Genomic DNA, 21,559 nt, shown 5'->3' on the forward strand with positions numbered 1-21,559 from the left:
CAGACAGAGATCACAAGTAGGAGGAAGCAGGCTCCCTGCCGAGCAGAGAGCCCGATATGGGACTCGATCCCAGGACTCTGAGATCATGACCTGGGCCGAAGGCAGAGGATTAACCCACCCAGGCTCCCCAATCTTCCCTTTTAACTTTGAAACTATATTTTAAAGTTTTATTGCCAAGTAAGTTATAATTTGGGTGCAGAGGGAAACTCACTTTGGCTTTATAAAATATAGCTTATTTAAATTTTTAAAATTCAATTTATTTAAACTAAAAAAAACCAAAGCAGTTCACCCATTTCTCCCATCCTGCACCTCTGGCAAACACTAAGTCGTTCTCTGTATCTAAGACCTTGGGTTGTTTTTGTTTGTTTTTTAGATTCCACATAGAAGAGAGATTATCAAGCGTTTGTCTGACTAATTTCAGTTAGCATAATGCCCCCAAGGTGCATCCATGTTGTTGCAGATGGCAAGATTTCATTTTCTTTTATGAATGAATAGTATTCCTGAGCGGTGGGGTTAATGTGCTGCATCTTCTTGACTCGTTCATCCACTGATGAATACTTTGTTTCCATATTTTGACTGTTGTGAATAATGCTGCAGTGACAAGTGGGTGCATATATTTTTTCATGTTAATGTTCTCATTTTCTTTGGATAAATACCTAGAAGTGGAATTGCTGGATCACGTGGTATTTCTGCTTTTAATTTTTGAGGAATTTTTATACTGTTTTCCAGTGTCTGTACCAATTTTCATTCCCACCAACAGTGTAGAAGGATAGCCTCTTTTCCACATCCTTGCCAACACTTGTTATTTCCGATCTTTTTGATAGTAGCCATTCCAGCAGATGTGACGTGATGTGTCATTGTATTTTTGATTTGCATTTCCCTGACAAATTAATGATAGAGAGCATCTTTTCATGTACCTGTTGGTCATCTGTATGTCTTCTTTAGAAAATACTTATTCAGATCTTCTGGCCATTTTTGAAATCGGGCTGTTGAGTTGTATGAGTCGTTTTTATATATTTTGGATCTTCGCCTCTTACATAATTTCAAAGTATTTCATTCAATAGGTTGCCTTTTCATTCTGTTGATGGTTTCTTTTGCTGTGCAGAAGCTTTTTAGTTTGATGTAGTCCTACCTGTTTGTTTTGCTTTTGTTGTTTTGCTGTTGGTGTTAGAGTCAAAAAAATTATCACCAAGACCTTTGTTAAGGAGTTTACCACCTATGTTTTCTTCTAGGAGTTTTATGGAGTCTTTAATTTCTAAAATTCTAGTCATTCTAAGTTAGTTTTTGTGTATGATGTAAGATAGTGGTCCAGTTTCATTCTCTTGCCTATGGCTATCTAATTTTCTAAATGCCATTTATTAAAGAGACTGTCCTTTCCCCCTTGTATATACTCTTGGCTCCTTTGTTAGAAATTAACTGGCCATATGTGTGTGGGTGAGTTTATTTCTGGGCTGTCTATTCTGTTCTATTGATCTATATGTCTGTTTACCTTGTTTTAATTACCATAGCTTTATAATATAGCTTGAAATCAGGGAGCATGGTACCTTCAACTTTGTTCTTTTTCAAGATTGCTTTGGTTATTTGGGGTCTGTTATGGTTTCATACAGATTTTAAGATAGTTCTATTTCTGTGGTAAATGCTGGTTTCATACAGATTTTAAGATAGTTCTATTTCTGTGGTAAATGCCACTGGAATTTTAATATTACATTGAATTTGTATATTGCTTTGGGTAGAATGGACATTTTAACAATGTTAATTTGTCCAGTCATGGGCATGGGATATCTTTCCATTTATTTGTGTCATCTTTAATTTTTTTATTTAACATCTCATAGTCTTCTATAAACAGGCTACCCCCCCTACCTTGGTTAAATTAGATCTGGGTATTTTATTCTTTTTGATAGAATTGTAAATGGGTTTCCTGAATTTCTTGTTCTCATAGTTCATTATTAGTATATAAAAATGTAATCAAATTTTGTATATTGATTTTTACTGACTTGGCTAGTTTAGCCATTTTTTGATGAAGTCTTTAAGGTTTTATATATATCGTATCATCTTTGAATAATGACAGTTTTACTTCTTCATTTTCAATTTGGATGACTTTTGTTTTTTTCCTTAGCTAATTGCTGTAACTTGGAGTTCCAGTACTATGTTGAATTAAAGTGTGCATCCTTGTCTTGTTTCTGATTTTAGAGGGAAAACTTTCAGTTTTTCACTATTGAGTTTATTGTTAGCTGTGGGCTTATCACATATGGCCCTTATTATATTGAGGTGTGTTTTCCACGACACTGGCTTTGTTGAGTTTTCATCATAAGTGGATGTTGAATTTTGTCAGATGCTTTTTCTATATCTATTGAGATGATCAAAGGATTTTTACGCTTCAGTTTGTTAATGCAGCGTATCATATTGACTGATTTGCAGATGTTGAACCGTCCTTGCATCCCTGCAGTAATCCCACTCCATCATGGTGTATGATGGTTTTAATTTTTACTGAATTTTTCTTATTTGTAAGTATTTTGTTGAGGATTTTTGCATCTGTGTTTATCAGGGAAATTGGCCTGTAATTTTCTCGTGTTTTTAGTAATTTATTCAAACTATTGACTGGAATAGAGTCCCCAACTGTTATTATATTGCTGTCTTATTTCTCCCTTTAAGGCTGCTAATAGTTTCTTTTTATATTTAGGTGCTCCAGTGTTGGGCACATAAGTGTTTACAAATGTTATATCTTCTCATTGGATTGACCCTTTTATCATTATGTAGCACTCTCTTTGTCTTTATTACAGTCTTTGTTTTCAAGTCTTTTTGTTTGATGTAAGTATATATACTCCAGCTTTGGTTTCCATTTGCATGGAAAATCCCTTGTTCTGTCCTTCTTTCCATACATCTATAGCAAGTCTCTTACAGGTAACATATAGATAAGTGTTTTTTAATCCATTCACCCACTCTGTATCTTTTGAGAGGAACATTTAGTCCATTTACATTTAAAGTAATTATTGACAGATATGTGCTGATTGCCATTTTATTACTTGTTTTCTGGCAGTTTTTGTAATTCCTCTCTGTTCCTTTCTTCCATTGTTCTCTTCCTTTGTGGTTTGATGGCTTTTTTTTATTTTTCTTGATGGCTTTCTTTAGTGGTATGCTTATATTCCCTTCTCTTTATCTTCTGTGTATTTAGTATAGGTTTTTGCTTTGTTTTGCAACTGTGAGGTTTAAATATAACAACTTCTGTCTGTTACAATCTACAGTCTTAAATTGATAACAACTTAAGTTTTGTCCCATTGTAAAGCTGAAGATATTCCTCTTGACATTCACACTTGATGTTTTTGATGTTACATTTTACATCTTTGTATATCTTCAGTATCCCATAATCAAATATTGTAGTTTTAGGTACAATATTGTACCTATTGTAGTTTATTACTTTTGTCTTTTAACCTTCTTAATAGCTTTAGAAGTTTAGAATTCACTACCTTTACTATATGTTTATCTTTCCAGTGATATGTATTCTTTCATATGTGTTCTTGTTATTAACTAGTGCTCTTTCTTTTCAGTGTAAAGAAGTCTTTGTTAGCATACCTTCTTTAGTTTTTGCTTGTCTGGAAAATTTTTTATTTCCTCTTCACTTCTGAATGATAACTTTGCTGTGTAGAGTGTTCTTGATTGAAAGGGTTTTTTTCTTTCAGCACTTTGAGTATATAGTGTCACTCTTTCCTGGCTTGTGCAATTTCTGCTAAAAGTTCTGTTGATAGCCTTGTCAGGTTTTGTTGTCTGTAGTAAGTTATTTTTTTCTTGCCACTTCTAATATTCTCTCCTTGTCTTTAACTTTTAATATTTTAATTACAGTGTATCTTGAAGTGGGTCTCTTTTGAGTTCCTCTTGTTGGGAACTGTGTGATCTTGCTGGATTTGGATGTTTCCGTCCCCAGATTAGAGAAGTTTTCAGCCATTATTTCTTCTAGTAAGATTTTCCCTTTCCCTTAGCCTGGGAGCCCGTTGATGCAAACATTAGTCCATTTGACGTCCAGTAAGTCCTTTAAGCTATCCTCACATTTTTCCATTCTTTTTTTCTTTTTGCCATTTTGATTTGGGTGGGTTCTGTTGCCTTTTCTTGAAGTTGACTGATTCCTTTTTTTTTTTTTTCATCTACCTTTCATCAACCCTTTTGGGGCATTTTTGTTGCAGTTATTGTTCTTTATTGTTCTTTGTTCAACTATTCTTCTGTTCACTATCTTAGCTCTTCCATCTTTTTTGTTGAAGTTCTCATTGTGTTCATGCATTTTTTTTTTTCTTCCCAGTTTGGTGATCATCTTTTCTTTTTTCTTTTTCTTTTTTTTTTTTTCACTTAAGTGCAATTTTTAAAAATCTGAGTATAGTTGACATACAATGTTACATTAGTTTCAGGTGTATGTCTTAGTGATTTGACAACTTTATACATTATGCACTGCTCACCACAAGTGTAGCTTTACCATCTGTCCTATTACATAGCTATGACAATATCAGTGACATATTCCTTATGCTCTGCTTTTTATTCTTATAAGTTACTTATCGCATAACTGAAGACCTGTATCTCCTACTCTTTGCCTAATCACCCACTCTCCTCCCCTCTGACAACTATCAGTTTGTTGTCTGTATTTATAGTTCTGATATTGATTTTTATCTATATTTTCCAGATTATACCTATGACTGGAATCAGACAGTATTTGTCTTCTCAATCTGACTAGTTTTAGTTAGCATGATACCCTCTAGGTCCATTCATGTTGTCTCAAGTGGCATGATCCTTCCTTTTTATAGCTGTGTAATATTCCATCGTGTATATATAGCACATTTTCCTTATCCATTTGTCTATTGATGGATACTTACATTGTTTCTTCATGTCTTAACTATTGTAAATAATGCTACAATAAACATAGGAGTACATTTATCTTTTTGAGTTACTGTTTTTATTTTTGGTGAGCACCTTTACCAACATTACCTTGAACTGTTTTTATCAGGTGAATTACTTATCTCTTTTTAACTAAGTTTTTTCTCTGAGGTTTTGTCTTGTTCTATCATTTGGAACATATTCCTCTGTTTCTTCACTTTGTTTGACTCTCTTTGTTGGTTTCTATATAGTAGATGAAACAACTTCCTCTCCCAATCCTGAAGGAGGGGCATTGTGTAAGAGATGAACCTTATTGTTCAGCCTTATTGTTCAACCTTATTCCCCAGCTCTTTGTTATCTCTCATACCATCCTGCTTGTCCAATCAGTCTATTATATTTTTAGTAGATTCCAGTAGTTTAGGATGTGCCAAACCAGTTAATATCCCAGAGGGGAAGATCTCAGTGCCTCGATTTGGCTGACTGGAAGCCAAACCCTCAGGCATCAACTTTTTAAGGTATGCAAATACATGTAGTCTTGTGGGACGACAAGCGTAGGCCCTACTGGCCACGAGAGCCAGGAGGCAACCACAAAAATCAGGGTACCAGATGTATGTAAAAGCTGCCTTCTGAGAGATACTGGTGGTCTGGAGCACAGCAGGTGGGGGGGATATGGCACCCACTAGTCTCTGTCCCCAGAGAGTGTTCCAACAGGCTCCTAGATAGAGTGTTAAATAAGGCACCTGCCCTTCAGGCCAGGCCAGTGCTTTAATATAAGAAGGAGGTAAGCCTCCTTTGCTTGAAGTCTGGCCACCATCGCTGCCTCCGACCTGGGCCCCAGGTGTGTGAGTCCAAGTGTCTTAGCTTTTTAAGAGCAGTTTCTCAGATCTCTAGGGTCTTATGGGTCTTGGGACACAAACCTCATTGGTTTTTAAAGTTCCATGTTTTGAGGGCTTGTCTCTCAAGGTATGTGTTAAAACTTGGGGTGCCTGATGCAGCATTTGAACCCTTCACTCTCAGGAAGAAAGTCTGGGTTTTGAGTTCCATCCTGGTTGTGGGTCACCATGCAGGGATGGTATATATATAGTGAAATTATGTCCCAGCCTCTCCTACTTGCTTCCATATGGTTTAGTTCTCCTTTGCCCAGTCTGGAGCTGTCACTCAGCTAGACTTTAGGGTTTAAAAGGAAATTGTCTGTACGTAGCTGTAGACTCAGTATGTCCATGAGAGGAGATGAGTTCAGGGTGTTCCTAGGGTTCACCATCCTGAACCCTGTTTACCAATAATACATTGTGTTACTTATTTTGAGGTTAAGCCCAAGCTCTGTTTCTCATCCCTTAGTAAAGGAATCAAAGACATTGGTTTGGGATGTAAAGTCACATGTTAATAAAACACAAATACTCCAAACAGTACTTTGAAGAAGATAGTGTAGTTTATCTCTTCTCCAGAGTGCCTTTCAATAGAAGATAATGGGAGGCAGTATCACATAGTATTAAATGCAGACTCGGTTTCAGCCTTTCTGGTTGAACCATCTCAGACCCTTCAGCTCTTCGTGCCTCAGTTTCTGTATCTTACAAATGGTGGGCAGTGCCTCACTGTTACTGCTGCTCTTGATGAAAGCTTTCCTGGCACCCGGCACCTGGTGAGCCTCCAGGGTTCATTCTTACTCTCGTCATCATGAAGTAATCTCATAGGCCACACGGTGACTGTAGACATTTTATGGTATAGTTGTAACTCACACAATATTTTTCTTTTTTAAAAGGGGAAATTGTTGTAAATGAAGTCAATTTTGTGAGAAAATGCATTGCAACGGACACAAGTCAATACGATCTGTGGGGAAAGCTGATCTGCAGTAACTTCAAAATTTCCTTTATTACGGATGACCCGATGCCATTACAGGTGTGTGTTATTTGTGTGTTGTTTAGTTGTATCAAGGATTTGACTCTAAGCAGTATGTATAATTACTTAAAGCACAAGTATGGAAAATTATAGTAAAGTTATTATGCAGTTAACAACATCGGGAATGTATTATATTAAAATTCAAAATAAAGTGTACAGAGAATGTTGGGACTCAAGGAGAAGAATTCGTGAGATGGTTGAGTTATCTTGCTTTCTTATCTCCTGTGATTATTGCTTAGATATCCTTTCAGTAATGGAGTTAGTATTTTCTTTCTTCTACATCTTTTAAACTGCTTTTAAAAATGAAGCTGTCCTTTTTTTTAAAGTAGTCCTAAAGAGAAAAGCTTAATTATTTAGCAAATAATTGCATAAACACAGTGGATTTTATAGATTTCATAGTATTTAAACTAACTCCTTTTCCAAACATCAAATTCTAGTTTGAAATTTCAATTTACTGGTCCAATTAGAAGGAAGAAAAATACTGATAAAATTTTTCTTTAATAACACTTGCCATTTTATGGTCTCACTGGAAACCAATAATACCGTTTAATTTTGGTTTTTAAAAATTGAGGTATTCGTTTGATTAACTTAAAAATTGTGGACTTTTCCTTGGCTCTTCTATTTTGATTTCTAAAGTGTTATATACTTTTATCCCCTAGACTTTTATTTATGATAGGAATTGTTCTCAAATCAAATATTTGGATATTAATTGTAAACTTTTGACTGAAATGTCTGACTGTGGGTACATATATTTCATATAGCTTTTATTAGTTTACCAAAATATTTACTTTATATTTGTGTGTTTATTGCAAACTATTGTAGGTATATTTAGACTGAAGGCATTTATAGGTACCTAGTATGTGGACACACTAATTTGGCTATAGACTTGGGTTTTTCCTCTTTGTTTTTAGATTCATTTTTATCTGTGGCTGCAGACTTCACTGTAAATGAGATGCATATACTTAATTAAAATAGCCACATCTCATACCGCTGGTAGAGGAAATAAACCAGTGCTCTACTGACAGCTGGTTAATAGTGAGAACTATTTTCTTAGTTTAAAAATGGGTATAAAGTGTTTATTGACAGATTAAAATAAAATGAGCTGTAGTTTGCCTGAAGATTTTTATTTCTAGTATAATTTCTGCTCTAAAAATTACTTTCTAAAGAGTGATTTTCCAAAGTCTCCTTTGTAAAATCAAGCCATGATTTTGCCCATTAAAATCTGATGACTTAAGAGTACCTTTTTCTTTGTTATTTTAATGACCGTCTAACCAGAGTCAGACATGCAAGTGGTTGCCTATGAAGTGATTGATAATATTGCATATCTTGGATATTATAAACGTATTATTGTATACAATTTAACCTCATTTCATATATAAAAGTATGGAGAGAAAGGTGGAGAGAGTGCGAACATAGCATGTGTTTCTTTTTCCTTTTCATGACTGCAGTATGTTCTGAGATACTCCCTCCTTAGAACTGTCATAGTTCTGGAGACAAAAGCTTTTTGTTCTTTTTAGAGATAGTCATCATGGTAGAGTAAGGCAGTTACTACCATTTGAGGTTGTTGAGGAATGACCTAACATGAACATAATTTTTATTTCAGAAATTCCATTACAGAAACCTTCTTCTTGGTGAGCATGATGTCCCTTTAACATGTATTGAGCAAATTGTCACAGGTATGTAGTATTCTTTACTCAGTCCATAAAAGCTGATTCTCCTCAGGAAGTGTTGCTTGAAGAATCACACCTCTGAAACATTTGGGTTGGAATTTTATTTCTATAGGTTTATGTCCCCCTCCCTTTTATTTGAGTCCCAGGAATATTAATGAAAGAGAAGTCAATAAATTATTTTTTTAAAACTTTTATTTATTTTAGAGAGAGAGGGAGAACAAATGTGAGCAAGGGGAGGGGAAGAGGGAGAGGGAGAGAAAGAATCTCAGAGTCCTCGTCGAGTGCCAGGCCCAACGTGGGGCTCAATCCCATGACCCTGAGATCATGACTTGAGCTGAAAACAAGAGTCAGATGCTCAACTGACTGAGCCACCCAGGTGTCCTGAAGTCAATAAATAATTTTTAAATGGAAATATAGCATATTTAGCTTTTTATGTTTTCTAAGTATTTGTCCTCTTTTTAATTAAAATTTTAAGCATTAAATGTGTCTAGATGATGGTGGTTTTATGCAAAGATCATTTAAAATATAGTCAAAAGCGAAGTTAAAATCCATCCCCTTTCCAAGTTCTGTAAATTGTAGACAAATATAAAAGATACCAGAGAAGCAGTGTTTAAGTAGGGGGTAACCTAATTATTTTCAGTAATAATTTGTTAAAGTATACTAAAGAGTGAGTGACAAAAAAGAATTTTTACACATTTTTTCTTTATTTTTTCCTTTTTAGTAAATGACCACAAGAGGAAGCAGAAAGTCCTAGGTCCCAACCAGAAACTGAAATTTAATCCAACAGAGTTAATTATTTACTGTAAAGATTTCAGAATTGTCAGATTTCGCTTTGATGAATCAGGTCCTGAAAGTGCCAAAAAGGTAATACTATTAAGCTTTATCAGGTTTGGGGTTTTGCACTGTATTTACCAGTATCAGTTCTGTGTGGAAGTTCTTTTTTCTCAGTTGCTCAAATTTTTTTTTTATCAGCTCCTACAATACTAGAAACTATGATGTAGAAATTAATCTATCTTTTGCACTTAAAGCATTACCAGCTGGTTTCTTTTTTGGTTAGAACTTTAGAAAATACCTAAGAATGTCATCATTCTAACTAAAAGTTAGACTTAACGTTACATAAGGGTTAGGTAAAGGTACAGTTGTGGGAGAAGCGTAATAATTATTAGTACTTTAAGGAAATCTTAGTGAATTAACTTGAGAGCTATTCCACGGGAACAGCTAAAATCTAGGAACTTTTTAATTGGCTCTGTTTTTTTCCCTGACTTCCGGGAATGTTTATTGCCTGCTCATGGAGTGAGTTTCATGGGCAAAAATTCCCACTTCCTTGATCCCACCTTTTGGCTTTGGCAGAGGAATGAAGCTGGTGGACATGTTGCCTTACAGGTCCAGGCCATGATGCAGCAAATGCAGTGAATATAACACTTTCCAGTAGAGGTCTGCTCCCACACACTGGGAATACAGGAACAGTTTCTTAGTGAAGTGGAACCTTCTCTCAGAAATGATTCAGCTTTTGCACCACCCCAGAATGCTCTGGTGCTCTTGGTTTCCATGGTTAGTAGACTTACTGCAGTGAATTTTCTGTTGATATCAAAATGAGGCCATCAAAAAATTCTTAAGGCAGCTGTTTTCATACCCTTTGGTGAGGACATCGTGGATTTATTTTTAGAACTTCGAATCATCAGTTTCCTCACAGGAAGGCAAGCATAGATAAATATCTAAACATGCTGGACCTCAAGGACTACATTATCTAGCAGAGTGTGGCGAGCTCTGTGGGTAAAAGTATTCAGGTATAAAACTATCTTTCGGCATGCTCCGTAATCAAAGATTCAGCTAGGTAGCTGTGAGTCATTGGTTCACGGTTTGGAGGCCGCTTTTCATCTTTTCAGTTCTGCAGTTTGTGATTTGGGCATTTTACTAACTTGAGATGCCTGCTCTTATGAAGAAAGACTTAAGAATATTTGGGTAGTAGGCTCATTATAAAACATTTTAGCTGAGTTACTTTCTTGAGCTTAAATATATACGTGTAATTTAATCAAAGTATCAAGAATCTGCTTTTGAAAATCTTAATTTCAGAATGCATATCAAGAATAGGGACACCATTGCATGGAGCTCTGGGTGTGGTACATAAACAATGAATTCTGGAATACTGAAAAGAAATTTAAAAAATAAATAAAAATTAAAAAAAAAAAAAAGAACAGGGACACCATAGATCTTAAGAGATTTAGGACAGGTTTTTTTTTTTTATTTAAGTAAGAAATTGATACAGTGGCCCAATAGTCTTTCAGAAATTTTCCCTCTCTCCCACTGTCAACTATATTTTTCAGATGACTCTATTTCAGTAATTGGAAATCATAATTATTTGGCCTCATTCTTGAGCCTTCTAAGAAATACCTGCTGGTCATTTTTTAAGTGTGAAGTTGTGTGCTTAGTTGAGAAGATTAGAGCAGAAACACATGAAAATTGAAGAGTGGTACAAAGTAGTGGCATAAAAGATGTTTTCACATAAGTAATTAGTTGCCAAATGAATGAAACAGTTGAGTGCTCTGGAAATTCAGGATATCCCTTGTCTTGTGCTGCTGGTAAGTGAAGAAGGGGACTGCACGGAACTGTATACATGAAACACCCTAGTCCAACTGTTTATGCCCTTTTCCAAGACTAGACTTCTGGCACAAATCCTTTCTCCTCTGTCTTAAAATATTAAAAGCATGTAACCTCAGGCCTGAAATAAATGCTCTTTTTGTCTTTTGTACAGACATGTTGTGGGTGGGGGTTGCAGGTGCAGAAAAGAAAATTGGAGGCAGTAAGAATATAAAGAGAATTTTTTTCCCTGACTTACGTTTCAGACCAGAGGTGAAGGCATGTATGCTGCCAAAACTTACTGGCTTCATGAGTTAAAAAGAATTCTAGCATATTCTTTTATTTCAAGTGAAAGTTTTCAACTAAAATTAGGTAACAGTTGGGGAGCTACAGCTTGATTTTTACCTCCTGGAAATTTTGAATGCTAAATTTTCTGTGGAAATGCTCTGATTTTATAAGTTGCTTTAAAATGACCAGATGCACATTCAGAGTTCTCTGGTGGGTAAACCACTGATTAGCTTTGAAATAACAAAAGCATTTATATTTCTGTTTGAAATATGAAATCTCGAAATGCTAAATTGGTTCACATTTTGTTAAATATTGCTCTATAACCCTCTGGTAGTCTAGTTGGTGTTGCCTAAATTGCGATAGGATGAAGTTAGATCACACTGTGCTGCTGCATCCATTAGCGTTCATCCTCCTAATTCTGGGTCTGTCACAAGTCAGCGTTTGGGACAGATCTGTATAAAGCAAAAAGGAATTTGATTTTGCAGAATTGGGTGTCTAGCCTCAAAGCAACTTGGAACCACCCTTTCCTTTTTGAAAAACCTCTGTTCAAAACTGAGGAGCAAAAAAAAGAAATTGTTTTTAATGATTTATTACTTACAAAATATATATGTGTGTGTGTACATGTATATAAAGATGATGAGTGAAATGTATGCCCTTTATTTCTACTTTATTTTCAGATTAGTTGATTGTGAACCACTTGTCAGGCATACTTTCTAAAAGTGAAAATTCAACCCATCTGTTTAAAGAATAGTTGGCTTTTCCTGAACTTTTTTTTTTTTTTTTTTTTGCTTTGAATCTGAGACTTACTCCTTGGTGGCTTTTGGAGCACAAAATAAGGAAACCAGTTTTTTTTGTCAGTGTGCTAGAACTTGCTGAGGTTTGAGCTTCTCCAGGGCCGCGCCCCCAGCTGGTCTTAGAGGTGAAACTAACTGTGGGCACTTCTGGTTTCTGTCCGTAAGATTGTCCTTGGTCCACAGATCACTTCAGAAGTAGTTTACTTTTTTCCCTCCATAATTTAATGTCTTTAATACCAAGATATTCTTCATTCCCTATGACAGCCAGGGCAGATGAACCATTTTCAGAAGCAGTGTTTAAAGATGTAGAGTTTTTCTAAAAATTTTTAATGCCGTGGAGCACGTTGCAAAATTAGAATAATTTTACATGAAAATGAGACCTACTTTTTTGAGTCTTTCAAGCTCTTAGTGACGGAAGCTAGGAATATGGACGTAAGCTTTTTAAAGAGCGTGTACGGAAAAGCCTGAGGGAGAGGATTCTTGGCTTTATTTCTCTTCTCAGAATGTCCTACATAACAGCATGAATATAACCCAGATAACTCAAGTGGTATGTGCCTTTATCTGGGTCCCCAAGAAGGCCCCTTAATTAGGTTACGTAGAAGTAAGTTATACACACTTGGAATTACACTACTCAGCATCAGCTCTAGTTCAAGTGTGCCCCCTGTTCCCACCCCCACCCCCAATCAGCCGTTGTGCAGGTGATTAACCAGCTTTGGTTTCGCAGATTGTTCATAGTCTTCTTGCATTGGAGATGCTATTAGGCACACTCATTTGTTTCCTGACCCTTTATAGATGTGGTGTGCTATTCTCAAGGGCTTTCTAAAAGTGGGCTACATTGGGTTTGCCTAGTTGGGTTTGCTTTGTTTGTTTTTGCTTTGTGACCATAAACAACATACTCCATAATGATTTGTGAATTTCTTTTATGTAGACAAGGCCTGTGGCTGCTTTCTAAATGTGTCAGACAACGTGATATGCTCATTTCATTGGCTTAGAGGATTTTCCTTACTATGTTAGTAAATAATTTTGTCAACTAGTATTTTTAGTGCAGCTGCTGCTGTACGCAAAGCACCTTCAGAAAGCTGCTGAGGAAAACCAAAAATGCAGAAGTCTTCAGGTCTTCACTTGGCTCTGCACAGAAAGGTCTTTCTTGGTCTCCTTCTCTACCTTATTAATCTACTCCCTTCTCTACCTCACCATAACACCTCATATCCCTCCCCCGCTGGGCTTATTTTTTCCTTTAGCTCTTACGATGATCTCACTATTGTTTTTCTTATTTGTCTTGCTTCATGTCTGTCTTCCCCTTGTAGAATGTAAACTTCAAGAGGCCGGGGATCTGCGTCTGTGTTGTTCATTGCTGCAGCCCCAGGGCTTTGGATGTGGTGGATGGGCAGGAACTACCTGTCCAATGAATGACAGAGGTAGCATCTACCCTTGAGGGATTGAATTTAATGGTGGAAGTAAAACGAAGAACCCCTACTCCTTTTCCATCTACCCTCAAAACTATGTCATGAATACTTTGAAATTCATTCAGCTACACAAGCACAGCTAACAGAAGGGACACTTTATATCAGAGTGGTTGTTCTTCACAGAGAACAGAAGGGTTTCTGCAGTTAATACTGTGAAATCAGCTTGGACTAGGAAGACTGTGAAGAGATTTAAGTTCAATGAAGCTCGTAGATACAGGGACAGTGTGGTTGGCGGAGCAGTGGAGAAGAATTTCTCAGGCAGAGTGTGGCGGGTAGGTGGCTGAGAGTAAGGCAGGCAAAATATGAAATATGGGCAGATATGTTGTTCTGACAGGAGACCACTGAGGGAACATGGGAAAAGAAGCGATGTCTGGTAGAGGAGAGCCAGCGTGGTGAAGAATCAAGAATGAGATTTATTTTATTAGGCAGGTATCTGGGAACCATAGCAGGTTATTGGGAAACACAGTTGCTGGTCAGAATTTCCTCTTTAGAAGAGACTTCTTAGGCATTGTGGATTTTTTTTTTTTCCCCATAATACAGGGAAGCTCACAGAAATGCCGAAGGGTGAGTATGGCTTAAGAATATGGCTGTGGTAGTGCAGGGAAATGGAACAAAAGTGAAAGATAATCTTGAGAAAAGTACAACAAAGCTTATAAACTACATATGGTAACCAGAAGAATAGGAGGTGGTTGAGGACTACTTCAGGTACGGAGGTCAGTAGTTTTGCTGCTAGAAGAAGCTGTCTGAGGAAGACTGACCGATTTGGGATGGGAATGTAGGTTACTGTCTCCTAATTGCATAACTGGGACTGTTCTAGAAGGCTTTCCTTGTAGTCAAGAAAATTGAGGTATTACATAAAAGTTTCAAGAATCTTTCGTTGCTTTTAGTCAAAACTAAGACTAGTGATAAACTCCTTTTATTTGTGTATATATTCTAATTTAGTAAGACAGGAAACATTCTATAGAAGACTTTTAGTATACTTGTTAAACAGGAACTTGACACATAGTTGACCCATTAGTAGAATTTGCGTCAACCCTCCCAAACACCACTAATCAACATGGACTAACAACTAAACTTTTCCTGCTTACTCCCTGTCAGAAATACATTGTTTTGGCTTAATGCTTTTCCTTCTAAATAACATTTAATCTTTTTAAGTAAGATCTTCTCTTCTCTCCTTTCATATGTCTTAAATTTCTTCTTTCTGTTCCAATCATTTAAGAATATTTTCTTCTGCAGTCTATCCAGAGCGTTGTCAACATAGAGCACTGTCCGTCCTTCCTTCTCTCCAACAGCAGTTGGAAATGATATAAACCATATTTCCATGTATGGCGCTTCTGCAGAGGCCAAGGCATGCATTAAGATTTAATCCTTACCATAGGCATAGGTATTATCTTCATTTTACAGTTGCTCAAACCAAGGCTCAGAGAGGTGAACTGATTTTATATCATTTACAGGGCAAGTGTTTGGTAGACACTATGATTCATGGCCTGATCTGTTCGATGGAGAAGCCCACACTCCATCCTAGACGTAGTCTCAAAGCATTTTCTTAAACACAGTTGTTTGGTTTTTTTAATGAGTCACCCTGTACTTTTTGGGTTTCTTGCTAATTTTCACTTTTTGTGATTGTAACTTTCCTATTAAGTCTAGTTTTTTTTAATGCATGAGATTGTGAGCATTAAAATTTCATACCTTATATTAAGCCTTCCAGATTGCTGGTATTAAATCATTACAGTCCACCAAAAATGAAACTTTTTTTAATCCTTTCTTTAGGAGTATGTATGTATATATATCTATATCTATATCTCTACCTGTATGTCACTACCTTTTTGGAGAATGCTTCTTTAGGTTTCAAGTTTCTTTATTTGAATAAAATTACTTTCCTGTTAAAATTCAACTTAGCAAGCACTTACTAAATACTTAACCATGTACTCCCTAAAGATTATAAACAGTGTCCTGGGGGCACAACAATGAATGAGATACGGCCTTAGGGAGCTCTTTCCCATTCTAGCTTCAACAGAAAAAAACACGTAAATAAGAATCTATAATCACTGGCCCACCCAAGATGATGCTCCCAGTAACCAAGGCCTTATTGTACATTTCATTTAAATAAGTGTGTTAAAATCAAATTCTAAATGTAGAATTTTTCCTAGGTATGCCTTGCAATAGCTCATTATTCCCAGCCAACAGACCTCCAGCTACTCTTTGCATTTGAATATGTTGGGAAAAAATACCACAATTCAGGTAAATATGAAAATACTAAATATTGTAACTAACTTTACATTGTATAAGTTTTATTCTTATGTTTATCAGAGGCTTCCAAGTACATGAGCTTTAATGATTGTAGAATTATTAGCTTCATAACTGCTAGAGAATAAAGCACTATATACTAAAAGAGGCGAGATTTGTTAGATTATTTATTAGAAAGTGACCAGGAAGAACCTGTAAGTAGCTATAAACATAGGTTTATAAGAATCATGTTAGGTCTTTTACCAGTGGTCCCTGGCTTGTATTTTACAGTCAAGAAAGATCCCCCTCCTCCCCATTTTTAATTGATAGCTTGAGTTGAAATAGTCTCAACTTTATATTTGAAATGCATGATCTTTTCTGACATGGTGTGATTTTATGCAAAAGCTGAAGTGGTTAAACTTTTTATTGGAGAGATGATCATTGAGGTCATCAAAATACTGAACTTATATTTCTTAATAAAACTGATGAAAGGAAGAGGAGCATTTGTCCAAAGGACAAGTACATTCCAGGCAGTTTTTGTAAAAGTAAAGTAGTACTATTCATATACTTCCTGACTATGTGATTATTCAGTGATGACATCACCAAGGAAAATTCCAGATGATCATGTAATTCTGTACATTTCTTACATGCAAATTTAATTTTAATCAGCCATTTAAAAAAATCTGATAAAGGGAAGAGGAAAAACAAAGGGGTCATGTCTCATATTAGCCCCTTGTGGATTACGGACCACAGGTTGACTCAACCTACTAAGGCACATGTTCTCCCACTACTAAGGAAGAAAAATAAATCCATTGTGTATTTACAATCAAAGATCAGTTCACCCTAACATGGTCAGGAAAAGGATCTTACAAATTATTAATTATACTGGTCTTTCATTTTATTATTTCAAAACATAACATACTATAGTAACTTAACCTATGTAATAAAAGCATATTTGAGCATTATTATATTGTAAATACATTAAGATGTAGGAAAAATACAGAGTATCTACAGGTGCATATGGTATAAGTATATTTTCACTACTCTAAAAGATCTTTGTAAACACCATAGAGATGGTATGTGAAAGTCACGCTTTGCAGAGGGAGTAGCTCTTATCATATAGTGCTGTATTTATAGAAATGAAAGACAAAGTATTTGTAACTTAATTTTTCTTATCAAAATGTAACCAATTGTAACTTAGGCTTGAACAAATTATTTTTAAAGTTTCTTTCTTAATATAAATTACACATTCACTTATTGTCTAAACATAAAAGTATTGTAGATCCGGCACTACTCATTAGGTGAATATTTCTTTGGGTCATCATCAAGCTACAGACCATGATCATCAAGGTTATTTTCAATAAGATCCTCACCCACACTTGCAAGAGAGTAGCTGAAATGAAAGTTTCAAGAGGTCCAAGAGTTCTAAGAGTCTTTGATTCCCACTTTAATTTATGATACAGATCAATTCTTGATGCGGTTTTTTTTTTTTTTCTAACAGAAGTGATTCTGTACAGGATATAGGTTCATGGATTTCTGCAGTTATGTAATGACCTGAGCTCAGCAAATGCACTAAAACTTCATTATGCGTTTGGGAACCTGATGCCTGCTCCGGTTTCTTCTCAGTGTTCTTCATCCATTCCTTGTGGGCATCTCTGGGTTAACAATACCTTAAATAGTTGTTCTATCCATAGCTCTGCTAGGGGATTTTCTTATTTACATCAATCGGTTCTGTATGTCTTCTTATATAAAGCTTTGTTGATAAAGTTTGATAATTAATACTTAAAATATTCAGGGACACTTTTTTTTTATTACATCCTTCAGTCACCTCCTGCTTTAACAGGTACTTCATAAACATAACACTTGGCCAGAGTTTTGTTACAATTCCTCATAGGGTAACACCCTTTAATATCCTTCCGTGCTGTTGCAGAAGCATAAACTGCATCCTTAAGATCAAAAGAAGCCTGAACTATCCACACACTGCAGTCAGAATTCATTAATTTGTGAGTGAAAGATGCCCAATAATCCACTCTTGAACTTCTGGATGCCACCTTGATTCATTGGCTGGATTAAAGAATAAAGAAGCCCTTTTTGCAGGCAGGTAGGTGACAAAGCTGTTTCCATGAATAAGATCTGGAGTTAGAGGATATCCCCTGCAGTTATCTAGGGAAAGACTCTCTTAGATGGCCTTAAGCACTCTGAGGTTTTCTTCCACGTTTGGCATCCTTTGAGTGAAAACTCCATCTCTGCAGAGCTCACCAGTCATCCAAGTACTGCTGTGAGGATCCCGAAGTAAAGGACGTTGCTTAGCACCCCTAGGCTTGGAACCCCTCAGGAGGCGCTGGCACAAACACACAGTGGTTCTGGGTTCTTCCTTTCTTATCTTGAAAGAAACCACAAGGATTCTGCTTTCATCAGTCAGGTTGTTATTGGGCAGATAATGTCACAAAAGTACAGATGGACTTTTGTAGTAAAATTGGTAAGCTGTCAGATTATGCTTCCAGTCTGGAGAATTGAAAACCTCATGAAGTTGGGGCAGCTGGGTGGCTCAAGTCAGTTAAGTGTCTGACTCCTGATTTCGGCTCAGGTTGTGATCTCAGCGTGGTGAGATGGAGCCCTGCATCAGGTGCTGCCCTGGGCATGGAGCCTGCTTAAGATTCTCTTTCTCCCTCTGCTGCTGCCCCTCCCCTGCTCAAAAAAAAAAAAAAAAGAAAGAAAGAAAAGAAAACCTCACGAAGTTATCTGTAGCCTCAGTGTTAGCAGCTCTACCCCAGGGCAGACACTGAGCTTGCAAATGCTGTGATATAAGCTCAAATTGTCGTGTAGTCTCAGGGCAGAAAATGTTCATTTTCGATGGTTTATTTTATTTTGTGATTTTCTCCTTTTTATTAACCTATGCCTTGGTATTAGATTTTTTTCCATGAAATGCTTATTTGAAAACCACTTGCAGAGTACATAGCAGGCATCATCATTTGAAACTGTGGACATTTTTAAAGTTTTTTGCCTGTTGATTCTTTTAAGATTCTCAGTGTAGCTGTCTCTTGAATACTAGTGATTCCCAACCAGCGTCCTGTATCAGAATTCCCGGAGGAGCTTTTAGAAAGGCAGCCATACCAGCTGTGCCCCAGGCCCAAAGTCCAAGTCTCCTGGTTAGAACTATTTTGTTGACTCACCCTGTTGAACATAACATCACAGCTTTGTTTTTACAAACCTTAACATCCTTCATGACTTCTTATTCCTGCAGTATTGTCAAAGCGATAGGGTTTCTTCTCATATGTTGACCATTTTTACTGTCTTTGCTGTTCTTTGAGGCCATTCTAAATGTAGATGGGGCTAGTTAAGTGGAAATTCTCCGATAATTTCAGCACAGCATGGGATCCAGACTTCTGAGCTGTGTCACAGAGGATAGCCAAGATGGGGCACCTGGATGGCTCAGTTGATTGAGCGCATTCAGTTCTTGATTTTGGTTCAGATCATGATCTCAGCGTCCTGGGATCAAGCCCTGCGTCGGGTTCCGCACTCAGTGGGACGTTTGTTTGAGGATTCTCTCTCTCTCCCTCTGCCCTTCCCCCCACCCCCCTTATGCACACATGTGCGCATGTGTTCTTCTCACCCTCACTCTCTGTCAGATAAATAAATCTTAAAAAAAAAGAAGAAGGTAGCCAAGGTCAGGAGTGCTTACTATCTGGTTTTCACTTTTAGTTGGCTGAGGAGCTGTCCTAAAGCCTCAGGTAACTCTGAGGGAAGCTGGATCTTCGTAATATGACTGATCTTGCCACTGTGTTGCTGCACGCATTAGTAATCCGCTTGAAGAGCAGGCCACAGGCATCAGGCCTTTTGGACTTTCTGGAAAGCGTTAGAATTCCAGACTCTCTGATGCCATATTAAATATCCGCTGCACATTCTCTAATAAGCTGTCACTGAAGAAGATGTAAACATATAACCTAGCTCTAGTGGTTGAGAAATGGACAGGTTTTCAACAACCAAAACCTGTAAAATAGTAAACAGTGTAATATCTTATCGGTTTTCTCTCCTGATCTTCAGAAAATTTGTCTTTTCATAGTTAGAGCAGACTACATCTTGCTAGAGAAACCGTCTCATAAACTGTATGTTCTCAGTAGCTTACTAAAGTCTCTAACTTCAAAACACTCAAAAGTGTTCCATTCTAGACTCCTAGCTGAGCGTATCCTGCCAAACTGTTTGCATTGATAGCTCTTTAAAAATGGTGAATGTGCTCTTTATTACTTCCTTTTTGGTGGTGGTTGTCTCAGCGCGTGGTGAGGACCTCTGGTCAAGTGTTGACTGGTAATCGGGATAGCAGGCATCATTTCTGTTCCGGATTTTTATGAAGATAATGTTTACTGTGTGTTTCTGGTAATTACCCTTTATCAAGTAAGGGATTTCCCTTTGATTCCCAGTTTACTGAAGTTTGTTTTTTTAAATTATGTGTAGGTACTGAACTTGATCAAATAGTTTTCTGCACTTTGAACTGATCATAAGGGGTTTGTTTTTCCTCTGTAATTTGATCGCACGATGAATTATATCTTCTAATGTTGAATAGCTTTCTGTGGTTTTGGTGTTGGGACACTGTGAGTAATGTGACCGTTGCCTGGACATTCCATGAAGGTTCTGCCTCCCAGAGAGGTGACAGCTCAAGTTCCTCAGCAGACTTCGCTGTTACAGCTCCTCTGGAGAAGGCTCTGTGAGGGAGTGGCACTCCAGGATATGTGCTTAGCTTTAGCGTTTTACTATTAAATAAGCTCTGCTGAAATCAGAATGGGTAATTCCGATGCCACTTAAAGCATAAAATTCAGAATTCTGAACATGGTGCATAAGACCCTTTCTAATCTAGAGTAGCGCTGTCCAGGAAGGGAAATGTTCTCTCCTCTGCATTTTCTGGTATAGGAGCCTCTAGCCACATGCAGCTGTTCAGCACTGGAAATGTGGCTGGTACAACTGCATACTTTATTTTATTTTACTTTATTTTATTTTATTTCAATCACACATGTGGCTAATGGCTACTGTTTGGGGCAGCAGAGACCAAGAGTCTTGGCTCCATCTCATTTTCTGGCCTCTCTTCCACCATCCCTTGCATCTCTCATGCTCTAGCTGGTATTAAACAATTACACCATGTTTTTTATGTTCTGCTCTACCCAGCATGCCTACCTTCTTCTCATCTTGCCAGCCACCTGGCAACATTGGGCTCCTTCCTTAGCTCTCTGTTCAAGTGTGGTCAGATCCTGAGGCCTTTCGTGCCCCGGCCTCCGTCTCCAGTGAGTACCAAGGGCGCCCTCCCCTGGGCTGTCCTTGCGCCTGTACATCCTGCTCACTGTGACTGGGGCCGAGCTTACCCTCCATTGTCTTGTTGGCAGTTTCAAGATACAGATAAAACTGCACTCATTTTTAAATTTTCAGGCCTTAGCACATGGGAAGTTCTCCAGAAATACCTGTCTGCACCCGGTGTTAATAAATGGCCCACAGAAGTGGGCATGGCATGTTCTTGGGACAGTGAAGGGGTTTCTGTGGTTACAGGGGAGCACGGGGCTTAGGCAGTAATGAAAGGTTGGGTTGATTATCTAAGGGCTTTTTAAGCAAAACCATTTAGGTTTGCTTGAGGAAGTTGGAAAATGACCATGAGGGAAAGTTTGGGACAAGGGTATAGCATCACGAAAGCACGATTTGGGGGCATTGGGTCCTGTAGCAGGCTGCAGGCTGGTTTGAGTGCTGCAGAACGTCGTGTCGGGGATGTCAGACTAGAACCTTGCTACCACCATTGCCACCTGCAGCA

At 37.3% G+C, this 21,559-nt stretch overlaps 1 protein-coding gene across 3 annotated transcripts in view; it reads left to right on the plus strand.

Annotated features, from left to right (window-relative positions):
* The window catches only part of MTMR10 (myotubularin related protein 10), a 52,040-nt gene that overhangs the window by 11,827 nt on the left and 18,654 nt on the right, over window positions 1-21,559 (plus strand). For all 3 annotated transcript variants that reach the window (XM_044230793.1, XM_044230795.1, XM_044230796.1), the window contains 4 exons: window positions 6,614-6,750; window positions 8,354-8,426; window positions 9,142-9,284; window positions 15,696-15,786. In XM_044230793.1, the coding sequence (XP_044086728.1) occupies window positions 6,614-6,750; window positions 8,354-8,426; window positions 9,142-9,284; window positions 15,696-15,786 (444 nt within the window). The remainder of the gene's footprint in view (window positions 1-6,613; window positions 6,751-8,353; window positions 8,427-9,141; window positions 9,285-15,695; window positions 15,787-21,559) is intronic.

This window comes from Neovison vison, chromosome 13 (genome assembly GCF_020171115.1).
Source record: "Neovison vison isolate M4711 chromosome 13, ASM_NN_V1, whole genome shotgun sequence".
NCBI classification, from domain to species: Eukaryota; Metazoa; Chordata; class Mammalia; order Carnivora; family Mustelidae; genus Neogale; species Neogale vison.